This window comes from Rhinichthys klamathensis, unplaced genomic scaffold (genome assembly GCF_029890125.1).
Source record: "Rhinichthys klamathensis goyatoka isolate OS25496 unplaced genomic scaffold, OSU_Roscu_1.1 h1tg000603l_1, whole genome shotgun sequence".
NCBI classification, from domain to species: domain Eukaryota; kingdom Metazoa; phylum Chordata; class Actinopteri; order Cypriniformes; family Leuciscidae; genus Rhinichthys; species Rhinichthys klamathensis.
The window spans coordinates 703,036-727,496 of record NW_026607058.1 but is presented as its reverse complement, the minus strand read 5'-3'; the positions used below and the strand labels follow the sequence as shown (position 1 = coordinate 727,496).

General features: G+C 37.1%; 2 protein-coding genes across 3 annotated transcripts; both read right to left on the bottom strand.

Moving 5' to 3' along the window:
- Positions 1–149: 149 nt before the first annotated feature.
- On the bottom strand, positions 150–2,909 carry bmp2a (bone morphogenetic protein 2a). Its single transcript, XM_056240554.1, has 2 exons — positions 1,817–2,909; positions 150–1,105 (listed from the first exon to the last, which is right to left on the bottom strand). Exons 1-2 carry the CDS (start codon positions 2,139–2,141, stop codon positions 279–281), a joined length of 1,152 nt encoding a protein of 383 aa, XP_056096529.1. The 5' UTR covers positions 2,142–2,909; the 3' UTR covers positions 150–278.
- A 1,542-nt stretch (positions 2,910–4,451) lies between these two features.
- Positions 4,452–21,724, bottom strand: gdf3 (growth differentiation factor 3). Of its 2 annotated transcripts, XM_056240556.1 has the most exons (4): positions 21,576–21,724; positions 21,313–21,336; positions 6,835–7,032; positions 4,452–5,305 (listed from the first exon to the last, which is right to left on the bottom strand). In XM_056240556.1, exons 2-4 carry the CDS (start codon positions 21,320–21,322, stop codon positions 4,488–4,490), a joined length of 1,026 nt encoding a protein of 341 aa, XP_056096531.1. In that variant the 5' UTR covers positions 21,323–21,336; positions 21,576–21,724; the 3' UTR covers positions 4,452–4,487. The 2 variants fall into 2 exon arrangements, with proteins under 2 accessions (XP_056096531.1, XP_056096530.1); XM_056240555.1 differs by lacking the exons at positions 21,313–21,336; positions 21,576–21,724 and having other exon boundaries at positions 6,835–7,321.
- Positions 21,725–24,461: the final 2,737 nt, after the last annotated feature.

Sequence of the window (24,461 nt, the reverse complement as noted above, 5' to 3'; positions counted from 1 at the left end):
TAGTGTATTGCTCTTTGTTAATGCATCATGTTAGACCTTATTGTAAAGCGCTACCAAAACTATTCTCTAAAATGGAGTGCCGTAGAAATAAATACAGAATACGAATACTTCATGTGCGAAACGTACATCAGAAAATACCTTAGTTTAACTCTGATTAAAATATTTATTTTCCCAATAGTGAACATAAATATATCTTTATATACTTCTCCAAAATATGTGTTTTACTTTATTATAAATAAAGTTTAGTATTGGGAAAAATAAAGTGTGTGGAGACGGCGTCAGCGGCATCCGCAGCCCTCCACGACCATGTCCTGGTAGTTTTTTAAGATCACCCGCTCGTACTCGTCCAGATAGAGCAGAGAAACGGGACTCAGGTCCGTGGGAACGCAGCAGGCCCGGGGGATGTTGCTGTTCACCGAGTTCACCAGTGTCTGTACAATAGCGTGGTTGGTGGAGTTTAGGTGGTCCGCCAGCGGGAACGGACACTCGCCCTGGCAGTAAAAGGCATGGTATCCCGGCGGGGCGACTATCCAGTCGTTCCACCCCACGTCGCTGAAGTCCACATACAGGGAATGTCTCTTGCAGTTGGGTTTGTGCTTCTTCCGCTGGTTTTTGGGCCTCGCTTGCCGCTTCTCGCGAGAGTGAAGCACGTTCCCCTTGCCGTCGTGGCTGTAGGTCACCAACAGAGGCCTCATCTGGGACCACGTGTCCTCCCTGTCGTGCAGGGACCTACTGACCCGGACGTGTCTTTTGGAGTCCTGGTCCGGGTGAACTATTTCCACCACGAAGCCATGGTTGGGCCGTCCGTCTGCGGTCCACCTCGAGACGGCGGGGCTCACGTCGAAACTCTCCCACTTGCTCAAGCTGTGCTGAACCAGCCTGGTGTCCAGGAGTCTCGTGATGGGTTCCTGAAGGGAACCGGACGGTCTGATGATCTCGTGAATGTTAATGCGGTGGAACCCGTTGCTCGGAGAACTCACGATCTGCTCTCGGAAAATCCGTAGCTCCGCTGACGTCACGAACTCCTCGCCCGGGATGGAGGTCAGGTTGAAGAGGAACCGCTGAGTCGTCTTTCCGCTCGAACTGGACAGATCCTCCGTGGATTCTGGAAGGAAAAAAAACAATTTTGGAATAAATATATGCAAAGTTTATGGCTGTTTGAATCAAAGCCAGTTCCTGTGACAAACTTATTGTTTACACTCATTGACAGGATGTGACTTTTACTGACCTCTAACTGGACACACTGGTTTAAAACACATAAAAATGATAACTTATCCCGACATGATTACTTCAGAGGTGGCATTTCTAGTTTATTTGAATGTCATCTAAGACAATCCATAGGATTAGTATGCATTCAACATAATATGTTAAAAAAGCACATGCAACTCTACAATGCAAACAAATAAATAAAAATATACAAAACTATTGTATTTACTCCATACAATGTATACAGTTTAGGTAGGTAGATGAGGACATGTACCCCCTATATATATAGGGTGAATTCAGCCTGATTGGGAAATTAAAATGACTTGAGAAAAATGTCCCTTTAGACCTTAATTCACCCCTACACACACACATATATACATACATACATACATATACATGCATATATATATATGATTTAAGAAAAATTTGGGAGTACAGAAAATGTGTTCTCAACATAGGACTTTATACAAATAAACTGCCAATTCCTCATTAAATGGCCAGTAGATAAAGTCAACTCCTGTCAGGAATGAAGGATAAAGCAGATAAGAAAGGAAAGAAGGAATTTAGGGAAGGTGGAGAGGAAGAATTCGTGAAGTAAACACTTGCTTACCATCATGATGGAAGCTCCTGATAGTGTTTGCGCGGCTGGCAGATTTTTCCGAGGCTTTCCCCAGTGAACTCTTGGGTCTGTTGCTCTGCTCCGCGTTCACCGAGTGCATCGAGTACAAGTCCATCATGTATTGCGGCACCACCGCAGACCTGCTGGGACTCGGTCTGTGTTTGAGTCCAAACATGCTCAGAAGTCGAAGTTCAAACGCATGTAAGACATCCTGAGACAGAGAGGACCGGCCGATCTGAGGTACGAGTCCACTGGAGCCTCCAAAGAACACCTGAGTGACCATCAGAACCATCAGAGCGCCAACGGACGAGACCATGATCACTCTAAAGCTGACAGATCAGTGACGAACGAGATCAGATGGGCTCGGGCCAGGAGATGGGAACATATTCCGTGTTTAAGTGAGCCATTGTAAGAGTTTGGAGGATCCTTCGTGCATCAAAGCCACCTTAAGCGCCGCTTTAAGGAGGAACGCAAACCTGCGCTAGATCCATCTGGATAGAAGGTCCATGAGTCCAAGTCTGTCATAATACTAGATTTGCGCTCTTCTTAAAATAACACAAAGTGTAAAATTTGAACATTCGAACTCTTCTAAATAAGATGGTTTTGCACATCAGCAACGTTCCAAATAATAGAACGGAGGCTAAATCGAGCTCAGCGGTGTATTCGCACCCTTCTCCGTAGGTGTACAAGTGCAGGACCTGAAGATACAGTCCAGATACAGTTAAAACTCCAAACGCGCAGCTGATCTTCTGTTCATGGCATATGGGATGAACAATGCAGGTCTTCATATAAAGCTGCTCCTCTTTTATAATTCCCCGTTTCACTGTGTTCCATCTTCGAGATCACCAAGGAAAAGCTGTTTATCTGGAGAAAACAGTGGGAGATTTCCAGGAGAGCGCCCGCCTCTTTTTACACATATTCTACCGTAACTGCTGTATTAAGACAAGCTGTAGGTGCTGTAGCAGATATAAAAGTCCACTTCATTGACGAAACAAAAGTTTCTTCCTTTGCGAAGAGCGCAACGCGTCGCGGCGAGGGTTTGGGTACGTGTGTACTTTACGCGCAGTGCGCAAGTGTTCAACAGCGTCTCTCTCTCTCTCTCTCTCTCTCTCTCTCTCTCTCTCTCTCTCTCTCTCTCTCTCTCTCTCTCTCTCTCTCTCTCTCTCTCTCTCTCTCTCTCTCTCTCTCTCTCTCTCTCTCTCTCTCTCTCTCTCTCTCTCTCTCTCTCCTCATGTGTCTTTATGTTTAACTCTCTGAAGTCATGACAGAATTCATCGCCTTTGGACATCAAGGGGTCCGTGTGGTCAAATGCTCGTTTGGAGAGCTCAGACATCATCTAATTAAGTAACTGGGGGGAAAATATGGGAAGTTCCAGATTTTCTCCATTACTGCTTATTAAATTGAATGCAACATAAGGCATTAAATCTCTCTTGGACATTTTAATTAGTCCTCACTCTATCACCTATTACCACTAACGATATATTTAGATCCAAAAAAACAAACAAAAAAACTTTAATAATGAAAAAATAAAAAAGACACTCACTATCTAGCGCTCATATTCAGAGCCAGTGCGCCAACTTGTGGAGAACAGAAGTAACGACGTTTGATGTCAAGTAGGAGAGACCGGGGCTAGTTGTCACACTTTAGTCCATTATATTCCCAATCCAAGACTGAAATAATAAGGTAACAAATGTAATCACAGTTTTGTAATTGCATCTTGGGAAACATGACAACTTGCCCCAAAATAAATATGTGAGAAGTTAATCAAATTTATGCTATTGATAAAAAGTTTTTTTTTTTTTTTTTAAACAGCATTTATTTAAAATAGAAATATTTTTTTAACATTATACATTACCGTTCAAAAGTTTAGGGTCAGTAAGTCAGAAAAGATTTCTATTTTTAATAAATACTGTTCTTTTCAACTTTTTATTCATCAGTGAATCCTAAAAAGTATCACAGGTTCCAGAAAAAAATAAGCAGCACAATGGTTTCCAACATTTATAATAACTGAATATCAAATTAGCACATTAGAATGAATTCTGAAGACTGGAGTAATAACGCTGAAAATTCTGCTTTGCATCATAGAAATAAATTATATTTTAAAGTATAATAAAATAGAAAACCATAATATTACATTGTAATAAAATACACAATATTACTGTTTTTCCCCCCTGTTTTTTATCAAATAAATGTAGGCTTGATGAGCATAAGATACTTTTTTCAAAACATTAAAAATGTTCATGTTTTCAAATGTTTGACCAGTACTATACATATGCTACAGATTTATCGGTCGTGGTTTCGTTGACCTATTTACACAACAGATACAAAAATATTTCAGTCTAGATTGCAAAGTCCACCAAAAAATTATAATTTAACACTAGGAATTTAATTTGTCCTTGTAATATGGATATTTCAAACAGATTCCAATCCAGGTCTAATACATCATTAAACATTAACATGCCTCTAATCTATTATATTAAAAACCACTTAAACCATGTTTGATGGAAAAAAACAATTTATTGTAAAATGAAGTTTATTTTGAACACATCAGCTCCGTCTGCATGCATCCACATTCTCCCATAACGTCCTCCATGTCTAAAAACCTCCACATTATCATTGTTAAACAACTCTAAAACACCATTAACCGATGTTTAAAATGAGTTCATCTGCATCCGCACTCATCCACCACCATGTCTTCATAATGTCGAAGAACCACGTTATCGTTGTTGTCGTAGTAGAGCATGGAGATGGGGGAGAGTTTGATGGGAACGCAGCAGGGCTGAGGCGTTCCTTTAGGGTCGAACGAGTGAACCAGCGTCTGCAGGATGGCGTGGTTGGTCCCGTTCAAACTCTCACTCAGAGGGAAAGGACACTCGCCATGGCAGTAATTGGCTAAATATCCCTGAGGAGCAATGATCCAGTCCTGCCAGCCCACGTCTTTAAAGTCAATGTAAAGCCTCCTGGGTTTGCACACGTTACTGGGGGTCACGGGTAAGTAATACGCCGCGCTTCTCTTTCTTCTGGCCCTGCACTGAAGCGGGTTCAGCGACACCACCACCAGAGACGTGCGCAGCTCTGGGAACCGCTCGCTCTTCACGTACGCGTGCTCCTGAAGCATGTTGCTCAGGTGCGTGAGCTGCATCTCCAGTTGCATCCCGTAGTTCTTCCCTGGTTTCCTCCAGGATTCAGCCAGGTCCGTCAGATTGACCAGCACTGACCCGTGCGCGCCAGGCCCGAGAGACTGAGACTGGAGCAATCTACGACTGGACTCGGGACTCACTCCCTTCAGCGTGGTCCTTAAAACCCTGTACAGGTCCACGCTGAAAACACGCTGTCCCAGGTGAGCCAGGTCCTGTTTGAACTTCATTTCCAGCTGCGCGAAGGAGAGTTGCTCAACATCCTCCAGCACCGACATGTTGAAAAACAGATGCTTTCGCTCACAGTTAAAGCAGTGGACGGCCGGAGCAGAGATCGCACTACCTGTTAAAACAAACATCGTGTTATAGTGGTCATATAGGGTCATTCCTGTTCTGAAGGAACCTTTTGAATTCAGTAACAAGTTACAATTTAAGACAAGACACCCCAGATGAACAGGGTAAAAAATAAATAAAAAAAATCGATATCACCACACTTATAGGAAAAGGTTCTATATGGAGCCCTAAAGGGTTCAGTCAGGTGTTCCATATATAAAACCTTACCTTTTTTAAAAAACTTTTTAAATTTTTTTATTAAACAGCTCATAAACTTTCTTTATCACTAGGAAAATTTGAAATAACCTGTTAAACATGAAAGCATTATGCAATAAATGAAGACATGTCCCCTTAGAACCTTTTGCTATAAAGTGTTCTTTAAAATAGAGTTGAGAATCCTAGAGTTCTATTTAGAATTCCGTTGAACCACTGGTTCCTTGCCACTGTTGCCTTGGCTTTTGGCTTGCTTAGTTGGGGACATTTAATATTCAATAATATTATTGATCTAAGTAATATTATTGAATATTACTTAAGGTGGACGTTGACACAATTTTCTTTTAGAAACAAACTTTGCTATATTGTTTTCATGTTATCACTGTGAAGCGCTTTGATGCAATCTGTATTGTAAAAAGCGCTATATAAATAAAGGTGACTTGAACCTTTTTTTTCTGAGCATACTTTCCCAGTTTATTGGTTACATTAAGAAATGTGAAAAAAAAGGTTTTCTGAAATGTTTAGATATGCAACTGAGGCATTATCTAATTAAACACCCACTAATTTGCATACATGTCCATTACAGAAATCTGAACAGTGGATGACACCAGGTTCAAAACTGCTTTTTTATTGTGATATTAGAGACAAATGTTTTTACAGAGGGGATTTTTGATCTCTTTTTATTGTTCTGTAAATCTGAAAATACTGTCAACAGCAGGGGGAAAACATTTTCACTGCTTTTTTAGAAATAAAATGTTGTATAAATAAAAATGTTGCTCTGTAAAAACATTCAGAATAGGAATAAAACTAAAGTTTTGTGTATACAGGAGAAAAAACTCAGCCTTTAAAGATATGTATAGTAATTGAAATCTACAGATGCAAACCGATAAAGTGCAGAAAAATAAACCGTTAAAAGTATATTTAGGATTTTTTTTTTTTCTGAAATGCATGAAGAGACGAATTAGCCTAAAATCTCAAAACTGACCAATGCCTGTGTTGTTATTTCTATAAAAGGGTGTAACGGTCTTTGATTACAGTAACTTGATTTACACAATGCTTAATGATGTCCAATCACCCATAATGATGTCACTTCCTGGAGAATCATGTCATAAAAGTAAAAGATTTTACAGAAAACTAACATGGAAAGAACTAAACTGATTGCAATGATTCCCAATAAAACGGATGGCATAACTTAAGGGGACAATTCGGAATCAATTCACTTTGGTTTAATTCTGAAAACTACCTCCTTGAAAAAAAAAAACTTCCCCCCAAAAACCTAAGACATATGATTTAGCATAAGGTTGACCCAAATCCTCAAGGCCTCACCTTGGTCCTGGATGAACCTCACGATGTTTCCTCGGACGCCGTACTCGGACACCAGGCACGGGTCAGTGTGGGACGTCCAGGAGCCCTTCTTGAAGATCTTCCACAGCTGAGAGGGAACCGGAGCCTGATGGGACGGTTTCGGTCGACTTGAGAGACCCATGGAACTTAAAAACAGCTTTTCTTGAACGTTAACATTTTCTGTGTTTATAAAAGCAGGAGAACAGAGACTTAACATTAAAACCAGGACATTGAGATCCACACACACCATCATTAACATGAGCAGGACAGGCAAACAGACCTCACGGCCGGACTGAGACTTTAAACAGCTGATCAGCTTCAGATGGCCAGTGCAGATTAACACCTGTGAGCTGATTGGAGGAGATAACGACAGGACTGATGGATTGTGGGGGTGATGTCATTGATATGCAAATTCGTTACAATGCCTTTGATGTTTATAAGGGGTCAGATTGAGATACTGGGACAAAGCTCTACATTTTTTCATAGATTTGATTGAATTCTTAAATATTTCAACTGTATTTTTTATTTATTTTCATTAAAAACAAGGTTAAAGCAACAACACATTTTTTTTTTTAAATTGGTTGCTTTGAAATTGTTTAGTTGTGATGTCCATTTAAGATTTAAACAACATTCTGACAATGGAGTTTTTATATATTTAACAGACACAAAATACAAAAAAGTACCATGATTTTTGTAGCTGTACCATGAAAATACAATGGTAGTATTTAAATTACCATGTACATACTAAGGTACTTAAATGTGTGATTATGTGATCATTTGTATGTATATCATGATATTCATAAATACAAACTTTCACCATATAGCACAAGTAAGATAAATATGAAAAAGAAAAGGAAAATATAAACAAGAGAAAGAAAGACTAAACAATAATGTGACTTAACAACTGATTAATGAGTCATTGCGTTTCCTCCAATTTAGGATTTGCAATTTGATGTTTAATTTAATAATCAACTCCTAATCCCCAACCTAAAATACACAAAAGTCCATTACAGAGAAATAAAATCAGCTCAGATCATTATAATTTTATTATGAAGAAGTTTATTTATATCAACATATGTATTTTTGATTGCAGCTCAATGGGCATAAAGTGAACTTTACTTATAAAACTATATAGAGAAAATATTGAAGAGATCTGTATTTTTTTTTTTTTTCATTGAAGATTTCACAAACAAGTCTGATTGATCTCTGAATGTTTTTTTTTTGTGATTTATGATTTATGATCAGAAATCATTTCCCCACTCCTCAGACAGCAACACTGCAGCATCATTTCTGCTCTTCATCAGACACATTCCTGCAGTCGCCGGCGAAGACGAAACACAATCCACTGATCCATCAGGCCGGCACTGATAACAGCATCCTGACTGAACGCTGGGCTGGCACTCCCTCTGCTCAACTGACTGTGAGCTGTGAACAGAGACCAAACACACAACCATACAAAACAACTAAATAAAACAAAACACAACTAAACAAAATAAAAATGGGCTAGTGAGCCGTGAACATAGACAAAACAAAACAAAACAACTAAACAAAACAAAAATGGAGCAGTGAGCTGTGAACAGAGACAAAACAAAACACAAAAAAACAAATATGTGCTAGTGAGCTGTGAACATAGACAAAACAAAACTAAAAAACCAACAAAAGACAAAACAAAAATAGGCCAGTGAGCCGTGAACAGACAAAACAAAACAACTAAACAAAACAAAAATGGAGCTGTGAGCTGTGAACAGAGACAAAACAAAACAAAAACCAACAAAACAAAACAAAAATGGGCTAGTGAGCCGTGACCATAGACAAAACAAAACAACTAAACAAAACAAAAATGGAGCAGTGAGCTGTGAACAGAGACAAAACACAAAAAACAAATATGAGCTAGTGAGCCGTGAACAGACAAAACAAAACAAAAACCAACAAAAGACAAAACAAAAATAGGCTAGTGAGCCATGAACATAGACAAAACAAAACAAAAACCAACAAAAGACAAAACAAAAATAGGCTAGTGAGCCATGAACATAGACAAAACAAAACAAAAACCAACAAAAGACAAAACAAATATGAGCTAGTGAGCCATGAACATAGAGAAAACAAAACAAAAACCAACAAAAGACAAAACAAAAATGGGCTAGTGAGCAATGAACATAGACAAAACAAAACAAAAACCAACAAAAGACAAAACAAATATGAGCTAGTGAGCCATGAACATAGACAAAACAAAACAAAAACCAACAAAACAAAACAAAAATAGGCTAGTGAGCCGTGAACATAGACAAAACAAAACAAAAACCAACAAAAGACAAAACAAATATGAGCTAGTGAGCCATGAACATAGACAAAACAAAACAAAAACCAACAAAACAAAACAAAAATAGGCTAGTGAGCCGTGAACATAGACAAAACAAAACAACTAAACAAAACAAAAATGGAGCAGTGAGCTGTGAACAGAGACAAAACAAAACACAAAAAAACAAATATGAGATAGTGAGCCGTGAACATAGACAAAACAAAACTAAAAAACCAACAAAAGACAAAACAAAAATAGGCCAGTGAGCCGTGAACAGACAAAACAAAACAACTAAACAAAACAAAAATGGAGCAGTGAGCTGTGAACAGAGACAAAACAAAACACAAAAAAACAAATATGAGATAGTGAGCTGTGAACATAGACAAAACAAAACTAAAAAACCAACAAAAGACAAAACAAAAATAGGCCAGTGAGCCGTGAACAGACAAAACAAAACAACTAAACAAAACAAAAATGGAGCAGTGAGCTGTGAACAGAGACAAAACAAAACACAAAAAACAAATATGAGCTAGTGAGCTGTGAACAGAGACAAAACAAAACACAAAAAACAAATATGAGCTAGTGAGCCGTGAACATAGACAAAACAAAACAAAAACCAACAAAAGACAAAACAAAAATAGGCTAGTGAGCCATGAACATAGACAAAACAAAACAAAAACCTACAAAAGACAAAACAAAAATAGGCTAGTGAGCCATGAACATAGACAAAACAAAAACCAACAAAAGACAAAACAAATATGAGCTAGTGAGCCATGAACATAGACAAAACAAAACAAAAACCAACAAAAGACAAAACAAAAATGGGCTAGTGAGCCATGAACATAGACAAAACAAAACAAAAACCAACAAAAGACAAAACAAATATGAGCTAGTGAGCCATGAACATAGACAAAACAAAACAAAAACCAACAAAACAAAACAAAAATAGGCTAGTGAGCCGTGAACATAGACAAAACAAAACAAAAACCAACAAAAGACAAAACAAATATGAGCTAGTGAGCCATGAACATAGACAAAACAAAACAAAAACCAACAAAACAAAACAAAAATAGGCTAGTGAGCCGTGAACATAGACAAAACAAAACAACTAAACAAAACAAAAATGGAGCAGTGAGCTGTGAACAGAGACAAAACAAAACACAAAAAAACAAATATGAGATAGTGAGCCGTGAACATAGACAAAACAAAACTAAAAAACCAACAAAAGACAAAACAAAAATAGGCCAGTGAGCCGTGAACAGACAAAACAAAACAACTAAACAAAACAAAAATGGAGCAGTGAGCTGTGAACAGAGACAAAACAAAACACAAAAAAACAAATATGAGATAGTGAGCTGTGAACATAGACAAAACAAAACTAAAAAACCAACAAAAGACAAAACAAAAATAGGCCAGTGAGCCGTGAACAGACAAAACAAAACAACTAAACAAAACAAAAATGGAGCAGTGAGCTGTGAACAGAGACAAAACAAAACACAAAAAACAAATATGAGCTAGTGAGCTGTGAACAGAGACAAAACAAAACACAAAAAACAAATATGAGCTAGTGAGCCGTGAACATAGACAAAACAAAACAAAAACCAACAAAAGACAAAACAAAAATAGGCTAGTGAGCCATGAACATAGACAAAACAAAACAAAAACCTACAAAAGACAAAACAAAAATAGGCTAGTGAGCCATGAACATAGACAAAACAAAAACCAACAAAAGACAAAACAAATATGAGCTAGTGAGCCATGAACATAGACAAAACAAAACAAAAACCAACAAAAGACAAAACAAAAATGGGCTAGTGAGCCATGAACATAGACAAAACAAAACAAAAACCAACAAAAGACAAAACAAATATGAGCTAGTGAGCCATGAACATAGACAAAACAAAACAAAAACCAACAAAACAAAACAAAAATAGGCTAGTGAGCCGTGAACATAGACAAAACAAAACAAAAACCAACAAAAGACAAAACAAATATGAGCTAGTGAGCCATGAACATAGACAAAACAAAACAAAAACCAACAAAACAAAACAAAAATAGGCTAGTGAGCCGTGAACATAGACAAAACAAAACAACTAAACAAAACAAAAATGGAGCAGTGAGCTGTGAACAGAGACAAAACAAAACACAAAAAAACAAATATGAGCTAGTGAGCTGTGACCATAGACAAAACAAAACTAAAAAACCAACAAAAGACAAAACAAAAATGGGCCAGTGAGCCGTGAACAGACAAAACAAAACAACTAAACAAAACAAAAATGGAGCTGTGAGCTGTGAACAGAGACAAAACAAAACAAAAACCAACAAAACAAAACAAAAATGGGCTAGTGAGCCGTGACCATAGACAAAACAAAACAACTAAACAAAACAAAAATGGAGCAGTGAGCTGTGAACAGAGACAAAACAAAACACAAAAAAACAAATATGAGCTAGTGAGCCGTGAACATAGACAAAACAAAACAAAAACCAACAAAAGACAAAACAAAACTAGGCTAGTGAGCCATGAACATAGACAAAACAAAACAAAAACCAACAAAAGACAAAACAAAAATAGGCTAGTGAGCCATGAACATAGACAAAACAAAACAAAAACCAACAAAAGACAAAACAAATATGAGCTAGTGAGCCATGAACATAGACAAAACAAAACAAAAACCAACAAAAGACAAAACAAAAATAGGCTAGTGAGCCATGAACATAGACAAAACAAAACAAAAAAAACAACAAAAGACAAAACAAAAATAGGCTAGTGAGCCATGAACATAGACAAAACAAAACAAAAACCAACCAAAGACAAAACAAATATGAGCTAGTGAGCCATGAACATAGACAAAACAAAACAAAAACCAACAAAAGACAAAACAAAAATAGGCTAGTGAGCCATGAACATAGACAAAACAAAACAAAAACCAACAAAAGACAAAACAAATATGAGCTAGTGAGCCATGAACATAGACAAAACAAAACAAAAACCAACAAAAGACAAAACAAATATGAGCTAGTGAGCCATGAACATAGACAAAACAAAACAAAAACCAACAAAACAAAACAAAAATAGGCTAGTGAGCCGTGAACATAGACAAAACAAAACAACTAAACAAAACAAAAATGGAGCTGTGAGCTGTGAACAGAGACAAAACAAAACAAAAACCAACAAAACAAAACAAAAATGGGCTAGTGAGCCGTGACCATAGACAAAACAAAACAACTAAACAAAACAAAAATGGAGCAGTGAGCTGTGAACAGAGACAAAACAAAACACAAAAAAACAAATATGAGCTAGTGAGCCGTGAACATAGACAAAACAAAACAAAAACCAACAAAAGACAAAACAAAAATAGGCTAGTGAGCCATGAACATAGACAAAACAAAACAAAAACCAACAAAAGACAAAACAAAAATAGGCTAGTGAGCCATGAACATAGACAAAACAAAACAAAAACCAACAAAAGACAAAACAAATATGAGATAGTGAGCCATGAACATAGACAAAACAAAACAAAAACCAACAAAAGACAAAACAAAAATAGGCTAGTGAGCCATGAACATAGACAAAAAAAAAAAAAAAAAAAAAAATAGGCTAGTGAGCCATGAACATAGACAAAACAAAACAAAAACCAACAAAAGACAAAACAAAAATAGGCTAGTGAGCCATGAACATAGACAAAACAAAACAAAAACCAACAAAAGACAAAACAAATATGAGCTAGTGAGCCATGAACATAGACAAAACAAAACAAAAACCAACAAAAGACAAAACAAATATGAGCTAGTGAGCCATGAACATAGACAAAACAAAACAAAAACCAACAAAACAAAACAAAAATAGGCTAGTGAGCCGTGAACATAGACAAAACAAAACAACTAAACAAAACAAAAATGGAGCAGTGAGCTGTGAACGGAGACAAAACAAAACACAAAAAACAAATATGAGCTAGTGAGCCGTGAACATAGACAAAACAAAACAAAAACCAACAAAAGACAAAACAAAAATAGGCTAGTGAGTCATGAACATAGACAAAACAAAACAAAAACCAACAAAAGACAAAACAAAAATAGGCTAGTGAGCCATGAACATAGACAAAACAAAACAAAAACCAACAAAAGACAAAACAAATATGAGCTAGTGAGCCATGAACATAGACAAAACAAAACAAAAACCAACAAAAGACAAAACAAAAATAGGCTAGTGAGCCATGAACATAGACAAAACAAAACAAAAACCAACAAAAGACAAAACAAAAATAGGCTAGTGAGCCATGAACATAAACAAAACAAAACAAAAACCAACAAAAGACAAAACAAATATGAGCTAGTGAGCCATGAACATAGACAAAACAAAACAAAAACCAACAAAAGACAAAACAAATATGAGCTAGTGAGCCATGAACATAGACAAAACAAAACAAAAACCAACTAAACAAAACAAAAATAGGCTAGTGAGCCGTGAACATAGACAAAACAAAACAAAAACCAACAAAAGACAAAACAAATATGAGCTAGTGAGCCATGAACATAGACAAAACAAAACAAAAACCAACAAAACAAAACAAAAATAGGCTAGTGAGCCGTGAACATAGACAAAACAAAACAACTAAACAAAACAAAAATGGAGCAGTGAGCTGTGAACAGAGACAAAACAAAACACAAAAAAACAAATATGAGCTAGTGAGCTGTGAACATAGACAAAACAAAACTAAAAAACCAACAAAAGACAAAACAAAAATAGGCCAGTGAGCCGTGAACAGACAAAACAAAACAACTAAACAAAACAAAAATGGAGCTGTGAGCTGTGAACAGAAAAAAACAAAACAACTAAACAAAACAAAAATGGAGCTGTGAGCTGTGAACAGAGACAAAACAAAACAAAAACCAACAAAAGACAAAACAAAAATAGGCTAGTGAGCCGTGAACAGACAAAACAAAACAACTAAACAAAACAAAAATGGAGCTGTGAGCTGTGAACAGAGACAAAACGAACAGCAATACAAAACAACAAAATAAAACAAAACAAAACTAAACAAAACAAAAATGGAGCAGTGAGCTGTGACCAGAGACAAAACAAAACACAAAAAAACAAATATGAGCGAGTGAGCCGTGAACATAGAGAAAAAAAAGAAAAAAAAAGGAAATAAAATGTCAAGCTTTGTTAAAATATGATTATTATTATCATCATAAGAATCACAATAATAGTAATCATAATAATAATTTTACAAAAATAAAATAAATAATAAAATAAAAATGAAATGTCAAGCTTTGGAAATGTTTATTTCCCAAAAAGTTGATGATGATTATTATTAATAACAACAATAATAATATATTTATTTACAAAAAAAAAAGAGTACAATATACACTCACCGGCCACTTTATTAGGTACACCTGTCCAACTGCTCGTTAACACTTAATTTCTAAGCAGCCAATCACATGGCGGCAACTCAGTGCATTTAGGCATGTAGACATGGTCAAGACAATCTCCTGCAGTTCAAACCGAGCATCAGTATGGGGAAGAAAGGTGATTTGAGTGACTTTGAACGTGGCATGATTGTTGGTGCCAGAAGGGCTGGTCTGAGTATTTCAGAAACTGCTAATCTACTGGGATTTTCACGCACAACCATCTCTAGGGTTTACAGAGAATGGTCCGAAAAAGAAAAAACATCCAGTGAGCGGCAGTTCTGTGGGCGGAAATGCCTTGTTGATGCTGATAGAAGGGCAACAGTGACTGAAATAACCACTCGTTACAACCGAGGTATGCAGCAAAGCATTTGTGAAGCCACAACACGCACAACCTTGAGGCGGATGGGCTACAACAGCAGAAGACTCCACCGGGTACCACTCATCTCCACTACAAATAGGAAAAAGAGGCTACAATTTGCAAGAGCTCACCAAAATTGGACAGTTGAAGACTGGAAAAATGTTGCCTGGTCTGATGAGTCTCGATTTCTGTTGAGACATTCAGATGTTAGAGTCAGAATTTGGCGTAAACAGAATGAGAACATGGAACCATCATGCCTTGTTACCACTGTGCAGGCTGGTGGTGGTGGTGTAACGGTGTGGGGGATGTTTTCCTGGCACACTTTAGGCCCCTTAGTGCCAATTGGGCATCGTTTAAATGCCACGGCCTACCTGAGCATTGTTTCTGACCATGTCCATCCCTTTATGGCCACCATGTACCCATCCTCTGATGGCTACTTCCACCATGTCACAAAGCTCTAATCATTTCAAATTGGTTTCTTGAACATGACAATGAGTTCACTGTACTAAAATGGCCTCCACAGTCACCAGATCTCAACCCAATAGAGCATCTTTGGGATGTGGTGGAACGGGAGATTCGCATCATGGATGTGCAGCCGACAAATCTGCGGCAACTGTGTGATGCCATCATGTCAATATGGACCAAACTCCCTGAGGAATGCTTCCAGCACCTTGTTGAATCTATGCCACGAAGAATTGAGGCAGTTCTGAAGGCAAAAGGGGGTCCAACCCGTTACTAGCATGGGGTACCTAATAAAGTGGCCGGTGAGTGTATATTGGAATGAAATGTCCAGCTTTGGAAGTATTTATTTACAAAAAAAAGATGATGATTATTATTACTGTTATTCTTTAATAATCATATTAATAATAATAATAATAATAATGCATTTTATTTAAAAGCGCCTTTCTGGACACTCAAGGTCGCTGTACAAAGTAAAAACAGCAGAATATGTAGAATTAATCAAGAGAATAAAATAAAACATAGCCAAGATACAAGTAAACAGGACAATGGATGTTTCACAGTAAATAAGATATTTTGAACAGGTAAGTCTTGAGAATGGATTTGAATTCTGTGAGTGAGTTTGTGTTCCTAATGTGAGATGGAAGAGAGTTCCACAGTTTGGGTGCAGAGCAGCAGAAGGCTCTGCTCCCCATAGTACTGGGGCAGAGAGATGAGTGGAAGAAGAGGATCGGAGAGTACGGGACAGGGTAACAACATGGAGGAGGTCAGAGATGTAAGGAGGAGCAAGATTATGGATGGCCTTGTAAGTAAGCACGAGAATTTTGAACTCAATTCTACGTTGAACCGGTAGCCAATGTAATTGTTGAAGAATAGGAGTAATATGGTGAGAAAAGGGAGGTTTGATTATAACACGTGCTGCCGAATTCTGGACCAACTGGAGCTTATCTAGGGTTTTATGAGGGAGACCAAAAAGAAGAGAATTACAGTAGTCAATACGCGAAGTAACCAGGCTGTGAACAAGGATGCAAGCAGAGTCAATGGTAAGGGAGGGGCGGAGACGGTTGATATTACGGAGATGGAAATAAGCTGACCGTGTGATGCTATTAATGTGAGATTGAAAAGATAATGTACTGTCGAGGATGACACCCAGACTCTTGACCTGAGGGGATAATAATTATATTTACCAAAAAACATAGTTAATTTGTATTTAAATATATTTCATTTAAATACACATGGGAATGAAATTGGTTTTGTAAACTGACAATATTTAAATAAATATATAATATATATGTTCATAAAATGTTTATATATGTATACAAATAAATAAAGAAATATCAATATAGCAAAAGTTGCTGCTTACCTTTTGGAATAGCCTTTGCGTGCTTATTATAAAGCTTTAGGATATACAGCAAATGTCTCACAATCTATAAACAAAAGACAAAAAAAAAGCTGCAATTGTTAAACACATATATGGTAAATACATGACATGCAAAATGCTAATGTTGAAGAAACAGTTTCTAGCACGGTGTGAGGTTACAGTGCTAGCATTGTGACTGGAAACACAATAGTGTGTGTGGTCTAGTCAGGATATGAAATACGGCCGTTTGAATAACATGACATTGTGTTCACCCCTTCATTCATCACAAACACACGTTGTGCTCTGAGGTTTCCCTCCTGATCTTCAGTTTCACACACACAGGACACGCAGAATATTCCTCAGACTGATGTAAGGATCACCGTCATGATGTTGTTCAAACCTCATGTTTCACTTGATATGGAAATATATTCTGTGTAATGGGGAATTTGAGTGAATTAAGCCACAGAAAGCTCATCTTTCATTGTTTACCTTCCCCTTCAAATCATGACTGTCACCCACATCTCCCAGAGGTCAAGTAGAGTTACTGTTGCTCATAATATCCGCCTTTTCACCTTTCTGAAGCACATACATAAATACACATATATACAGAGCCGGACAGTAACGGAGTACATATACTCGAGTACAGTACTTAAGTACAATTTTGAGGGATCTGTACTTTACTCGAGTATCATTTTTGGGGAGTACTCATGACTTTACTCAAGTACATTTGAGAGGCAAATATTGTACTCTTTACTCCAATACATTTCTATCCATAACCGTGAGTACCCGAGTAAAAAAAAAAAAGTTTAAAAAAAAAGAAAAATCTCGGAAACCCTCAATTTGTTGTTTCCCTCTCAAACGTGATTGGATTGTGCAGGCGCCACTGATTGGGACAGCCTATCAGCAATCACTTTCAGCTTTCCGCCAAAGTCAACTCCATGGTCAGATTTTATATTAGCCTACACATTAATGTAAGCCAAGCATTTGGTTTGATGTTCTTGAGTATGTGGTGTGTTTAACACAGTCAGGTTCAAATGTGGCAGTGGCGTAGCCACGAGGGATTTCTGATTTCTTTAAAAAAAAAAACTTTAGGAGGCAAAATATATTTTTACTGATAATGTGAATTACACTGCGCAAACCAAAGTAGGCTTCTACCCAGCGAATGAAGAAGGGTTGGCGCTCAGTCTCCACAGTACATAAAATATTAATTTTGTTTTATTTTATTTTTCGGGTTTGCATTTATGAGGAAAAAACAATGTTATGGACGTGTTCTCCGTTACGGACGTGAGCGCTCTGAAAGCGGCATAAAAAATGCTTTAAAACTTTCACAGAGACATCAAACAGAAAACACAAAACCTTTCTTTAACCTGAATTTCGTTCAGGTTGGGACCCCCAAAGATGGGACCCCCAAAAAATTTAATTAAATTAAATAAAGCAACATGGTAAAAAGATGAAAATGACTTGATTTTACTTTCAATTCCTTTTACATTCTCCAAGGTATTAACATTAACATTTTTCATAACTCCATGTAGGACGTTTCTGTGCATAAATGTAAGCACTGTGGCAGTAGATTAGTAATGCAATATTTAGAAAATCTACTCTTGTACTCTTGATACTCAAGTACTTTTAAAAACAAGTACTTTAGTACTTTTACTTAAGTAGACATCTGAATGTAGTACTTTTACTTGTACTTGAGTAAAATTTAGCAAAGGGGTATCTGTACTTTTACTCAAGTAACAAAGCTCTGTTCTCTGTCCGCCTCTGCATATATATATATATGTATGTGTTTTTATATATATTGTGTATATATATTGAGAGCTGGATCACATTGGCTTCTATGTTTTTCATCTGCCGGCCCAGAAAGTTATGAAAGACATCGTTAAATAGTCCGAGTGACTACAGTGGCTCAACCTTAAGTTTATCAAGCGACGAGAATACTTTTTGTGCACAAAAACAAACAAAAGTAATGACTTTATTCAACTATTCATTTTCTTCTGTGTGAGCCTTTGACGCGAGTTCACGTGAGCCACGACGCATGCGCGAGAACCGAGAAGATGACGCTCATGATCGTTTGATGGGAAAGTGTGAAAGGTAAGCCATTCATTTTGTGGCATTGGTGAGGCACTTTTACGTTTTCTCGTTGGTTTCTGACGATTCGGACATCCAGGAAATGCACACTTTAGAACCATTTTTAAACACTACATCGAGACCCGTCTGCGTCATCTTCTTAGTTCTCGCACATGCGTCGCGGCTCTCGTGAGGCCCACTGTGTGTGTGTGTGTGTGTGTGTGTCACGGCTCTCGCAAGGGGGTAATCCATCGACCGGAAGTTGAAGCCGGCCGGGTGCCGCCATCTTGTAGCAGAACTTCACTTGCGTTAGCATTTCCATTGACTCCCATTCATTTTGGCGTCACTTTGACAGCGAATAACTTTACATCTGAGGCGTTTAAAGACTCCATTTGTCCATTATTTATTTCTAAAGAAACACGACAATGTATAAAGGGCTCCATTACCTTCTATGTTGCATTATGGCCCCGTCGAAACAGATTTTGTAAAAATAGGCTAACGATTGCGTCATAACCACTCGACTCTCTGTCGCGCTGTACAGAAATGACCGTACAGACAGCAGGAGAAGCTCGCAGGCAATCGGGGGGACGTCCCGTCAAGGGAGAAGCCCATAGATAATGAGTCCATAAAAGCAACGGAATACTTACTCCTGCTCACTCACGCCAAATAACTCTTTGCTCAAGTTCCCCGTCTCTGCAAGATTAACGTTGGCAATTTTCACGCACAGCTACTAGAAGAGTAACGTCTGTCAGACAGGTTGCTCACGTCATCAAGCTTAGTTTGAGTCGGTTTGAGTCTGCGCGTCAGGAACGGAAGTGCTCAAAAATCGCTAAAAATGGGCTTCAACTGTCTCAACTGAGTTCCAATGAGATCGCTCTGTCCACTTCTTATACTGTCTATGGGCTCTCGTGAACTCACTCAGAGGCCCACTGTGTGTGTGTGTGTGTGTGTGTGTGTGTGTGTGTGTGTGTGTGTGTGTGTGTGTGTGTGTGTGTGTGTGTGTGTGTGTCGCGGCTCTCGTGAACTCACTCGAGGCTCACACAGAAGAAAATCAATAGTGGAATAAAGTCATTATTTTGGGGGGTTTTTGCACACAAAAATTATTCTCGTCGCTTGATAAACTTAAGGTTGAGCCGCTGTAGTCACTCGGACTATTTTAACGATGTCTTTAATAACTTTCTGGGCCGGCAGATGAAATTACACAGAAGCCTATGGAGGAGTGATGCAGCTCTCAGATTTAATCAAAAATATTTTAATTTGTGTCCCGAAGATGAACGAAAGTCTTACGAGGTTGAACAACATGAGGGAGAGTAATTACTGTCAACATTTTGGGGTGAACTAACCCTTTAAAGTAAAAATAATACAATAATAATAATGCCATGTTATGAAGGAATTACTTAATACTATTTTTTTCTAAATAACAGTACAATAAACCCATGCTGCTCTGTTGTCACATGACCATCATGATGCATGTTTAATTCAGCAAACGTCAAAGATGATTTCAGAGATAAATACTTAGAATAAATATTCCACATTTTTATCCAGTCGTAAAATGTCTTTAGGCAGTTTTATCAACTAATGAGTTAGGAAGAAGTGGGCTTGATATTGGTTGTGTTCGAAATGGAAGACTAGTGACCTGAATAGTGCACAGTATATGCTGTATCCGGCTGCTATTTTCTCAAAATCATATGTTAAACAATACTAAAGACTATAGATGTTCAAAGACGGTGCACTCATATTACTTATGACTGGGAAGTCCCGCCTTAAATAAAAGAGCCACATTCAGGTCCGATTCTGTTGTCAATTTGAAATATGTTATTTTATTGTGAGTTCGGAAAGTTTTTGATATTCAAGCCGACAGAACCTGCCCATGCAAAAACAGACTTTGAAAGAGACTTTGACAATAAACAATATGCAAATATGAAGGCTACTAAATCTAGCTTTGTCCATTGTTGACATCGTTACTTTATTACATGCATGTTGCGTCCATCATCTCTGAAATAAATACTATTTTGTAGTATTTAAATACTATTTTGTATGAATAGAATATAATTTTTTAATATCTCTTTCTTGACCTATTATGCTTTATACGTAGCTGATTCGAATTTGTTTCATAATTGACTAACATGGACACTGTTATTGAACTGAATTTGAATCAAAGTGAATTGTCTTCTGCTTTAGCTGAATTAAACTCATTTCATCAGTGAAACTTTAGTTATTGAACAGAACTGAATCAACACTGAACTGACCTCCGCTGAATAACAACACTATGATCTTGTTAGAGCCGAATTGAATTCGTTTTGCATCACTGAATCATTATTTTCCAGTTTATCACTGTAAAGCTGCTTTGAAGAAGTCTGTATTGTAAAAAGCGCTATAGAAATAAGACTTGACTTATGACAGCCACAATTTTAAAACATTTTAAACAAAATATGAATACTGGATCACTACTTGCTTGCAAAAATATAAGTGCCATTCTGAACATATACGCATCTCTATTACTACCCCCCACCATATGAAACCCGAGACCTGCAATGAAAGTTAAGACAAGACATAAGCTCAGTAAAATGACAGTATAAATAAGTATTGGTCATGCATCTGAGTATTAACACACTAGAGTGTGTGATGCAGGAGTTCACCACATAAACACAGCTCACAAACTCCAGCTGGACCGAACCAAAACTGACATGTTTCACTGTACGATCTTCAGTTCTGAAATGTTTTTGTGTTTCATGGGTTTCGCCAGGTAGGCGTAGAGACGACTGTACCTCAGAATATTCTGCTCAGGAATATTCCTCTTCAGCGTGTCTGTCTCCTTCACATAATTACAGACTGAAGCCGTTCTAGACGTTACATCAATGCCACAAACAATCATCTGGTGTCTGGCCCTTCGCTGGGTCATCTGTGCGCTGGATGAAGAAGATAACAACCTTTATCACTGCTAAACACATCAGTTACACACACCATGATGCAGCGTTTAGCTTACCGGTTGATTCCTAATCATTCCTTCCCGGTGTTTTGATGCGATGAAGATACACATTTGGCTGTTTACAGAGAATTCACATAAGCAGTGCTTGATTTCTGAACATTATGATTCATAAGGAGGTTTGCTGCAGGTGCTTCCTGTTGAAACAATATTTTAGAATCAAAATAAATAGAATCCAGCCATTTTTTCACAACCACTAAAATAAATGCATGGTTTCACTTACAGATGAAAAATTCTATAAAATAATACACTAAAATGACTATAACCAATGATTGTGCTAATGTCAGTGACACGTAATATCTTATTTGTTCATTAGATTTACATGCCAAGTACAGTAAGTTACATGTAGCATGTGCTAAACTAGCTGTTGATTATAACATGTACGATTAAAGGGTTCCAGCACAACTTAAGTCAAAACTTAATTTAAGCAATCAGCTTAAACATTTGTAAATACAGAAGCGTATTGCATTCACTCGAGGAAAAAAAATCTAGGCCTACTCTGTTTTTCTGAATTAATGAGTTAATTCTCATAATTACAAGATAATTTTTCATGGAAAAAAAGTTTTTGCTCTGTTTTCCTCAAGTGAATGCAATACGCTTACGCTATATATAATAATACGCTACAAATTATTAATTTTCTTTAACTCAATGGACTTACGTTGTCATAACTCATATATATATAATATATATATATATATATATATATATATATATATATATATATATATATATATATTATATAAGCAAACTTGTACATATAAACAAAACTATGTTAGATGTGATTAATCGATTTGACAACATTAATATATATATATATAATATTTTCAAACAGAAAAGAGTTATTTTAAATTGTAAATATTTCACAATATTACTGTTTTTTTAAATATATTTTTAAATAAGGTTCAAGGTTCAAGGTTCAATTTATTTATAGAGCACATAATAATACAACAAGAGTTGACCACAGTGCTGTACATAGAATAAAATAACATAAAATAAATAAATGCAGCCTTGGTGAGGAGAAGAGACTTATTTTTAATTTTAACTTTATTTAAAAAATCTTACAGATCCCAAACTTTTGAATGGCAGTGCATATACTACAAATAATTAAGTTCCTCTAACTTAATGTACATTGTTGGTTGAACAATTTCAAATTAAGTTGTCATAACTCATAAAAGATTGATGCAAACTTTTTTTTTTGAGAGATAACATTTTTGTTAAAGTGTACTCAGTTTCACTCAATTACAATGTAAAAATGTTCACTCTTTCTCTATACTGTGCACAACATGGCATTCACTGAACAGATAACCCATTTCATTGAATTTCATAAGAAAATGGATCCTTCCTCTAAAATAACACAGCAACTTTTAGCAAACATTTATTCAACCTGATACACAAAAATGACAAAGATATTGTTCTATCATCTTGAACCATCTGGAGTCTCATACAGAATGTGCTTTAAAGGCATTGAACAGTTTATTGTGTTGACAGCTCGCCTGACAGGATTTACAGCGTTTATTAATAATGCAGTGATGAAGAGGAACCGCTGAAAAGCAGCTTTATGTGTGAGCAGCATCGCATGTGGGTGTCTCCTCTACCCAGACCACCAGGAGCCGAATCCCATCAAGACAAAACCCTTCGTCTGAAACTGTCACCAGAGGCCTGAAACCCTCATGAAGACCGGCTGAACATATGGCATGCTCTATTGATCGTGGCTTTTGTACTTGAATATCATATTGTTAGAAATAAAATGTGTAAAAGCAACGCTACTGACCTACACATCTTTAGTGACTGATGTTGGCCGAGTGAATAATACAAAACTAGAAATAAAAAAATATTTTCATTAGGATTAATATTTGATATCATCCACATGGTTTTGTTTAAAGGAGAACTCCGGCGCAAAATGAACCTTTGGTCTAATTACACATTGTTACCTAGTCAACCGTTATCTGAGATTTGTTTTCATGATTATCGAATGTAAATAGTTTTATCTCTAAAAACAGTTTAGCCTATAAAGCTAGTATAACGCTAGTATATTGGGCATAGAGTAATGACAAATAAAAATCGCTTGTTAATATCACTAACAAGGCTCAAAATAGCCCCACACTAACACTAATGAGGGTCCCTACCTTCAAACCGAAGCATTGAGAACTTTGTCAGTGTCCAGACAGTTTAATAAGAAGATATTTTAAACATACAGTCAACTTCGCGTATACAGGCAGAAGCCATCTTTGAAATACAGTCTCTACCAGTCGATCTACGAACGCCGATCCAAGCCTGCTGTTCGCACTCCCCTTATCACAACTTATAGCTCGTTCACATCTCACCAGCGCACTTGGATCGGCGTTCGTAGATCGACTGGTAGAGACTGTATTTCAAAGATGGCTTCTGTCTGTATACGCAAAGTTGACTGTATGTATTAAATATCTTCTTATTAAACCGTCTGGACACTGACAAAGTTCTCAATGCTTCGGTTTGAAGGTAGGGACCCTCATTATGCTACCGTGTTAGTGTGGGGCTATTTTCAGCCTTGTTAGTGGTATTAACAAGCGATTTTTATTTGTCATTACACTATGCCCAATATACTAGCTTTATAGGCTAAACTGTTTTTAGAGATAAAACTATTTACATTCGATAATCATGAAAACAAATCTCAGATAACGGTTGACTA

Coding starts and splice junctions, on each gene's coding strand:
- bmp2a (XM_056240554.1), bottom strand. CDS start 2,141: ATGGTCTCGTCCGTTGGCGCTCTGATGGTTCTGATGGTCACTCAGGTG. Junction 1,106..1,816: donor CAGGAGCTTCCATCATGATG/GTAAGCAAGTGT, acceptor TTTTCCTTCCAG/AATCCACGGAGGATCTGTCC.
- gdf3 (XM_056240555.1), bottom strand. CDS start 7,111: ATGTTAATGATGGTGTGTGTGGATCTCAATGTCCTGGTTTTAATGTTA. Junction 5,306..6,834: donor GAGGTTCATCCAGGACCAAG/GTGAGGCCTTGA, acceptor TTGTTTTAACAG/GTAGTGCGATCTCTGCTCCG.